The sequence below is a fragment of the Camellia sinensis genome, chromosome 8 (assembly GCF_055761805.1).
Source record: "Camellia sinensis isolate YWXY chromosome 8, ASM5576180v1, whole genome shotgun sequence".
In the NCBI taxonomy this organism is placed as follows: Eukaryota; Viridiplantae; Streptophyta; class Magnoliopsida; order Ericales; family Theaceae; genus Camellia; species Camellia sinensis.
This window is the reverse complement of record NC_138968.1, coordinates 178,235,192-178,244,516: the sequence shown is the minus strand read 5'-3', so window position 1 is coordinate 178,244,516 and position 9,325 is coordinate 178,235,192. Positions and strand designations below refer to the sequence as shown.

At 32.1% G+C, this 9,325-nt stretch overlaps 1 protein-coding gene across 1 annotated transcript; it reads right to left on the bottom strand.

The window, feature by feature from the left end:
• Positions 1 to 1,847: 1,847 nt before the first annotated feature.
• Positions 1,848 to 6,271, bottom strand: LOC114308630 (Protein phosphatase 2C family protein). Its single transcript, XM_028254248.2, has 5 exons — positions 5,905 to 6,271; positions 4,324 to 4,569; positions 3,732 to 4,008; positions 3,141 to 3,295; positions 1,848 to 2,283 (listed from the first exon to the last, which is right to left on the bottom strand). The coding sequence occupies exons 1-5, from the start codon at positions 5,935 to 5,937 to the stop codon at positions 2,146 to 2,148; spliced, it is 849 nt and encodes a 282-aa protein (XP_028110049.1). The 5' UTR covers positions 5,938 to 6,271; the 3' UTR covers positions 1,848 to 2,145.
• Between the last annotated feature and the right edge of the window lie 3,054 nt (positions 6,272 to 9,325).

Below are 9,325 nucleotides of genomic sequence, written 5' to 3'. Positions count from 1 at the left end.
AAAAGAGAAAAGGTGTGTAAAACTAGATGAAATATAGGCATGTTTTATTCACATTTCACCTACCTTTTCCATTTTTCTTTCCAAATCTCTCCCCAAATCTCACAACCAAACACAGCATTAAGGACTTAGAGGTCATGAATTCAACTCTCTTTAATGTTGTGTTTGGTTGGAGGATTTGAGGAGGGATTTGGAAAGGAAAAGGAAAAAGTTAGGTAAAATGTGAATAAAGTATACCTATATTTCACTTAGTTTCACACACGTTTTCCCTTTTTCCTTTTCAAATCCCTCTCCAAATCTCTCAACCAAACACAGCATAAAGGAAAATTAAATTAGGAGACAATGTTTTGCAAAGGTGGAGAGACTAACTCCCACAAGTACTAATTTAACAGCTGAAATCATCTTCAATGGTGTGTTATATATCTTGTTATCCCTATATTTTGCCTTAAATTTTCCAAATTTTCACTTTAATGATAAGGCATATGACTTACTATGTATTATGTATAGGTGGACATTGTGTCAAATATAGCACAAGTTTTAGTTACTTGTGTCTCTCTCTTTCTCTAAGGATCCACATATAGTATTTTTATTTGATATTTTGTGTGAAAAATTAAAATATTTTACACTGTATTATTATAGCAAAATTGTCAAAATTAAACATTTTAACATTATTCGTTGCTAAATTATAACAATAATTACCTCTTTACCTATCCAACCATTAAAGATGCTTTAATAATGAGAAATGTTAGGGATCATGAAATTCTTTTCATGAAAATGATCATGAAAAATTTGTGACCTTTAGATTACCTTGATTAGTATGTGGTGCTTTATTCTAAGTGTAATCCAAAGGTCACAAGCTTTTCATGATCATTTTCATGAAAGACTTTTCATGATACCTAGCATTGCTGTTTAATAATTGATTTTCGCAGATCAAAAAAAAAACTTATTATTGCAAGAAATTTTTTTTGTTGTTGAAATTTTGCCATTTTTGGTAAAATTGTCCTTAAACGTACTAGTACAGTTTACATCAGCTACTTTACATAATGACGTTATTATGCTCTAATTGTGCTTCGCCTGCCATAATTTTTACTTCTGTTTTTGTTGTTGTGTTTTGATCTTGAACTTATATAAATATTTGTTAAAGAAAAAGGAAAAGTGATTATAAAAATTATTGAAAAATCTTACATTTCATTTACTCTTTTTTTCTTTTTCTTTCACAATTTAATGTATAAATTCAAAATTCAACCACAACGTAAGCTAAGCTGATTGATCGCTTGTTTTGAAGGTTAATTTCTTTGTTGAAAATAATATCCTTACATAATTATCATACAACATTTAAGACCAGAATAATATAATAATAATATTTTTAAGATAATAAAATCAAAACTCGTCTCAGGTTTCATGAGCTATCTGAGTTTGACAACACAAAAAGAAGTTGCCGGACACGTTTGGCAGGGCACAATGAGCGCCGGAGGAAGAGCTCATCTGAATCCCGTGGAGAAGGGTCTGGGTCTGGCTGCCCAAGTTTGAGTCTTCAGTTGAGCCAAAGTCAAGCTGATGATCATTACAGAGGGAAGAAGACTTCTCTGACAGCTTTTCCTGGGAAGCCCACTTACAAACAATTCCACATCCATTGACATGTTCATTCCTCATGCTTACTCTCTTCTGTCATTCCCATAGCATCTCATGCATGTTGTGGTTTCAGTGTTGTTTGTGTTCTGTGTTGATTGAACTCTGTCTAAATACAGTAGTGTAAGTTGTAGTTATTTTAAGTGCCTCCCCTGCTTCATGCTTTCATGCATGACAAACTTATTGTGACAATCTTTTAAGTATCGTCTGTGTTATAGTTCTTTTCGCATCCAAAGTAACATCTAGTATTTTATAAAACAGAATCAACATTTATACTACACATTGCTTCCAAAGAAATCAACGCAGCAAGTAAACTGCAAATAGTTGGTACCACATCTGGGACAACGAAGACACACGACTGGTAATCAACTTCAACACTCAATTTCCTACTAGGGCTTTATACTTTCTTTGTAATGAGTACATTACATGTTTGATTCTAAAGCCCAGGTAACCAAACTACTATTCGCAATAAAAACGGTTCATACAATGGCACAATATAAAAACTGATAAACCAAATGGTCACTGAAGCCTTAAAACTATACAGGAAATATCATCTGTGCTCCTCCTTGCAAGTGCCTCTTCAGTAAGGTGCTTAGCAGCTGCTTTAGCATCCTTTATGTTCCTAATGCACTCCACTGCCTCCTGATTTGTCATTACCTGATACCAAAAGTCCAGTCTGTTCAGAGCATACATTACAGGGAAAAAGAGAAATATACACAAAAATAAAAACAGGTGCCAATAGTCTTGCAACAACTTTGGAGAAAAAATTGTAATATACAAACTGTTGAAACTTGAAACTATGCCTCGCCAAAAGTCATTCTAGACATGCCATATATTCAAACTTCTGAAATCCAGAAATTTTGCAAAGTACTGATCTATGACAGTAGTGTAAGCTAGTGCCATATTTTCTGATTTGTAGATAGAAGATTTTTTAAACTGGAAAATTAAATGTTCTAATCCTCAGATTTGGATGCTTCTATCTAGGGATTCAAATCGTAACTCTAAGCAAATTATTCACCCAAACAAAATAACTCTAAACAAATACAACGGGTACATAAACCAGTAAGATTGATGAAATAGAAATTAGTGCAAAAACGGCCAATTGGAAAGCAGTAGTCAATGGTTATTCTTTTCTATACACTTATGCAACCTCAATTATATTTCCAATAATTTCTCTCCATTCATGTTTAATGCTTTAAGCAATTTATAAAGTAAACCATATGCATCCAACAAGCGAGAGGCATACTAAAATCTTTTTTTTTTCTTTTTTTTGGGTACAAAAACATTGGTAGTATTAATATCTAAAAATTTGCTAGTCCAAGCAAATCATGTATTGTACTCTGAGAATAATTCATTCTCATATTCAATTGCAAAGTTTGTATGAAAAGGAGAGAAGACCACAAAAGCTATAAACAGAGAACCACAAAATTTAAAAGAAGAGAGGTGGATTAAAATGAAAAGATGAGGTTATGAACCATAGATATTGGTAAATGCAAAAGAGCAGAAGAACCAACCTTCCATATGCCATCACTTGCTAAGATGACAAACTCTGTATCTTCATCTACAATCTCCAAAGACACATCTGGTTCCGAACTGAGGTGTTTCTTCAAGCTTTTGTCACCAAATGCTCTTGCTACGGCCAACTGTCCATCAACTCGTGGAACATCACCTGAATTTAACACAATGATGTAATCATAAGATGATCTAATCTTGACGTCAAGGTTAGCCAGCGGACGAAACATGTTAAAATTAACATTATCATTATGCAAAAAGCTTATTATCAAAGCAAAAGAACATGTAGAAGTGGTTACTTTACTCTAAGTACCATTTACAATAATCCTTTGATAAGTACCAAGAATAATTTACATTTTGATCATTCAAAGCCAACATAGTCCGCCTTTCCCCCCTTGGACATCATATAAACGAAAAGTCCTTTAAAAAAAAAATTTCCCCTCAAAACCATGGAAAACACCAAAATGCTGATCAGACCAAAAAGATAAGCTTAAAAAGTAAAAACAAAAGAATAAAAAAACAAATCAACTAGAATAAGTTGACACTTATTATTATTTTTTTTTTATGACAGTCCATCACAGAAGTCTAGTTACCTGGAAAATTTGATACAAAACCACCTCTGTCCTCGATATATGTCCTTTCCTTGCTAGGCTCATGATCAACTGACAATTGTTTGGCCACACCATCCTTGCAGGCAACAGCCCTTGAATCTCCAACATTAGCTACCACCAGCTTCTGACAATCAATTAAGATTGCTGTAACTGCAGTTGAACCCCCTTTACCCAACTCTACTGATTTGTCCAAAATGGAAGTATCAGTTGTACGATAAGCTCTCCGGACTGCATCCTCTGTTTCAGTCCAGAAATCAGGCTACATGCAGCAACAGAAAAAGACAGTGAGAATAATTTCAACCATCTTATCAACTACCAATACTAGTTAACTATCAAAATAAGACTGATACAAAAGAAAATCAAAACGGGCAAGGGAGATGATCCATTTGTGTGAAGTAGTTCTATGTCCAGAATTTCGAGTGACAGATAAGTTGGAAAACAAACTTTCAGGACTTCAGTTGATGTTCTGCTCTAACATTACGTGCAAAAGATTTACTTCATTAAAGGCTATAAGACAGATCAGACACATATAAATCCAATAAACATGCGGTAATGTACAGCTAGCATGTAGTACCTCATTCAAAATATTAACGAACAAATGAGACCGTAGATAATCAGGGATGTCATGGCTCAAATGACCATCAAATATTGCAAACAGACCAAGCTCATGCTCCTCAACTTGCTTGAATTCAGCAACAACATAATCTTCCATTGGGTGACTGGATTTTCCCTTAACCAAATGATAACCATGTGTTACATGCTTTGACATCTTACTCTTCCCCTTTCCAGTGTCGGCAGATGAACCCAACCCAACTTTTTCCTTCAAAAGATAAGCAAGCAACCATTGCCCATGAAAGAAAAACTTGATGAAAATTTGCCTAAAATAGTTACATTATAACTGAACAAACCAGTAAATGCACACTCAAAATTAGAAGCCCCAAATGATGAGATCAGACATATATCCAAGAGCATAATTTCTATTTGTTCTATGTTTTACTGTGTAATTTATCCAAGAGCACCAAAGCTAAAACCTTAAACTAGTGTTACTCAATTTCACCAACTGCAACGCTGACCAGCCATTGCATTCTACCATTTGATACTTCAGACTTGTTAATTTTAGAAACAGCCCACTGGAGGATGCTATGAGATTAGATTTGGGGAGGAAAAATAGAAAGGAAGTGAATGTGAGAAGAAAAAGAAAAAAAAATAACTCATATTTCATTCACAATTTCCTTCTCTTTCTCTTTTCCCTCTCCAAATCTAAGATCCAAATGAGGATTTTAAATATGAGTACACATCGAGATTTTAGACTTCCCATATGTACAATACGGTCTTCCTAACAAGTGAATTAAAAAAAATGGAAAAGAGCATGAAACATTTTTTCACTAAATTCAATACGCATTCCACTAAAATCAATATATCACCTAATATCAGTCTGATATATGATTGTATGGCTAATACTGATACGGTAATTGAAAACCATGATACATCTAAACACAGCCTAAAAGTATAGTAGGAGAGGAGAGTTCAACATTGGTGGATCTTAATCCGGACCCATGTTGATAATCCAAACCATTAAATGTGTTAAATGTGTAGAATTCGCTGGGTACATTATCCCTACAAAAACCATGTTGATTGGATATTTGTAACCATGTGATCATACCGTATTTATGTCGAAAATTAGTTCGAAAATATGATCCGATAAAATAGCTATCCATATCCTGATTTTTTGTTGAGATAATATACCTAATGGGTTTAATACATTGAACGTTTTTTATTATCAACATGGATCCGGATTAAAGCCCACTAATGCCTAACTCTCCTCACCAGGTCCTAGAAAGTAAACGAATTGGAAATCACATTTTATTTTAGTTTATAGGCAGGCATATATATAGGTAGGTAATAAGCGAATCTCTACACTCTTGAGAAGATGAAGATCTGTACCGATCCCTAAATCCGCAATCCACTAATAAAATAAGAATATTAAAAGTAAGCAAAAACCTGAGATAAATTGCAAATGAAGTGGATCGTGCGAACAATAAACAAAACAAAGGTAAATTGATAGAGCAATGAATGAATAATTCGTACATGTTGCCTTAATTCCCATCAATTTGAAAAGAATTTACATGTGTATTTGTGAATTTGAAATGCGTACCTTCATCTTGAGGAGGATTTCTCGGCCTGTCATGGCTGAAACTGTTCACGTTATTGCAGCAATCCAGAAGCACGGTTGAAGAGAGAACCAAGCTAAGGATGCAGAACAAGAACAATAACAAGAACAAGAACAAGAACAAGGTGTGTGGAAATGGAAATAGGATGGGGAAGGAGGGAGGAGGGTGTTGTAGTTGACACGACCATTATTTAGTCAGTCTCGTACGAATGCCAGTGACTCCGCGTTCTTTGCTTATCCTCATTATTCACGCGTCAAGAGCTCTTTTCCCTACTCTCTACGTAGAGGAAACACTACCCAAAAGTGATTGGGGTTGGCATTTCACGAACCAAATCGATAATCTAAATTGTTCATATTTTAAAAGTTATTAAATAAAATATATTTGTATAACAATAGTGATTTAGATATTTTTAAATTTTAATTCCTATCACCCTCTACATATACGTGGTGGGTGATGATTGGACGAGAAAAAAAAATAATAATAATCAATCAAAAGAGAAAGGGGTCAAAAGGGTGGGGAAAAGGGGTCCCAATCTTTATTCTTTGTAAAAAATTATACCAATTAAGTATCGTTATTTCTTTCATCAAATCACATTTTGTATTGAATTTTATATTTCAAATTATATTTATCTTTTTTTTTTAAATACAAATACGATTTGATAAAAGGGCCAACGTTATTCGATTGACGTGATTTTTTACTGGTATATTTTATTCAATATCTTATAAAATATGAACGGTTCAGATTATCAAATTTGCTCTTAAAATGAGCCCAATAAAATGCTCAATAATTGTTACTGCACACTATACACTCAAACAGTGCGCATCATATTATAACTAAAAAAATATATAATTTTATATTTTGTGAGTTATAATTTTTATAAAAAAATTATATTCAAATAATATATAAGATATATTTAAAATTTTCATAAATCATAATTAAAATAAGATTATAAATGAAATCACAACTAAAAATGATTATAACTAAAAAAAATCGTGTAATTTTATATTTTGTAAGTCATAATTAAAAATATATATACATAATCAAACAACATATAAGGCATAACTAATCTTTAAGACTATTTCCAACGGTTCATCAAACTTTGCATCAGATTTGAAATTTGGTAAAAAAGTCACTTTTTAGAAATCCAATGGTTTCACCAAATTAGTATCAAAATGAGAATGGAACAAAAAATTCATCAATGTGAGAATAGGCTCCAGATTTCACTATTTCACTTTGCGTTACCGTTGGGGTGGGCCAACCGGTCAACCAACCGATTGTCCGGCCGATTGCCCACTGGTCGACCGGTTGACTTTCAAATAGGTAAGTTCAAACCGGTCAAAAAGATTCAAACAGGTAAATAAATAAAAAATTAAATTACCCTTACCGGTCGACCCTTCCCTTTTGATGCACGGTTGGAGCAAGCCATATCAGATTGAGAAAATTGATTTTTTTTTACTCAAAATTGGTAAAAAATTTGATTCACCGTTAGAGATGCTCTAAGTCACAACTAAAAAATGATTATAATTGAGATAAAGAAAATTGATCATTATTAAAAAAAATTATATAATTTAAAAATATATACCATAAGAGTCGTGTATATTATAATTTCCCCCCTCTTTGATCTATGTCAAGTATTTTTCGTAATTAATGGTGCTTATCCATTTATACACCTTTTTTTGTCCCAGACAGTTAAGTTTTTTATTATTTTTGTTTTTAGTTAAAAAAATTTAATATTTAAAAGAATATACTTGTTAGATGCATCTAATCTAATATACACTTAAAAAATATAATACTTATAATAAAAATATCTTTAAAAAATTTATCAAATAACCTACATTTTGCATTCTTGTGTATTTATTAAAAAATTTAAATATTTTTTTACAAATATTTTACTTTTTAAGTGTATAAAATATTTTTAAAATTCACTAAAAATTTTAAAAAATAAAAAATAAAAAATTTAATTTTTAAAAAATAATCTCAACCAAACAGGGTGAACCGATTAATTTTTTTATTTATTTTTTGGATAAATCTTCTCGCATATTAATCAGATTTTTCTAGAACAATAAATTTTTAATTTTTTTTAGCTTTCAGTTTGCATTTTTTATTTTAAGGGATTATTTGGGATGACCTAAATAAATATACTTTTTATTCTTTTACAAAAAAATATAAAAAAAAAAAAGATTATTTTCAACTTCCTAAACTTGACCTAAATTTACTTAAAACAAAAAAAAGATAATTAAAGGGGCAATCAAACGATGGTTTTTTTGGTCTCGTGGGCCCCAGTTCAAAGCGATGGGTTTTTTGGGAATAATCAAACGATGTTGCAAGTAATGCCAGGTTGAATCTTGTTGAAGTCAATGGGTAAAGCCGAGTTTGATAAATTGGTTTTTCAAGCCCAACCTTTTACTTGGCCCATTAACCTGAATCCATTCATTCTCTTTAGTGGGTTTAGAATTTGTTTTTTTTTTTTTTTTTTTTTGGTACATCGGAAGATGGTTTAGAATTTGTTTGAAGCTCTCTTTTACATCATGGTTGTAAAACAGTAATATCAACAGTTATATTAACTTTTTAAATTTTGAATAAAATTTACAAAATTACATAATTATACCGCAATTATTGAATAATATAATAGAGGAAGGAAAACAAATGAATCGGCCTATCTTTTTTATATAAAAAAATTCAAAATACAGGATTTAACTTATTTATGAAAGGATGGGGAGGAGAGTCACTAAAGCTGTGTTAGGATTTAACTTATTTATGAAAGGATGGGGAGGAGAGTCACTAAAGCTGTGTTTAGATTACGAAAAGGATAAATTTAGAAATATATATATATATATAGATGAAATATAAATTAATTTTTTTTCCTATTTCACTCACTGTTTTTTTCAAGTTGTTACTTATATTCATAATTTTGTTGGCTTTTTGGCTTTTCGAAGGGTATTTTTGTGAATGTGAGCGTGCCAGCAAGGATCAATCAGTCCTTACAGAAATTGTGATTGCCAACCAATTTATCAGACGATTGTGTTTTAGTTCTTTTCAGCCTCAATGAAGAGGACTTTTACTGATGGCTTGACTTAGGAGAAGTTAATAGAAATAACAGTAATATGAAGAACAATTGAAGTATTTCATAAAAATGAACACTTACAATGGTCCGAACTCAGCCTCAGAGAGGTTTACAACAGCAATCTACTTGAATCTACCTGAAGCTACTCCTATGAATCGAAGTGCAGTGCCGGTATTTAAAGTGCAGGTATTTAAAGAACAGGTATTTAAAGACTGGAAATGTAAAAGACTGGAAAAGAAAATATATGAAGTAAATGACTGATTTGTATGATCTGAGTCCGTCCTTTTTTCTGGGGGCTGCCCTGCTATTTATACTCGTCAGTGATGACCTTCGAACTGCAC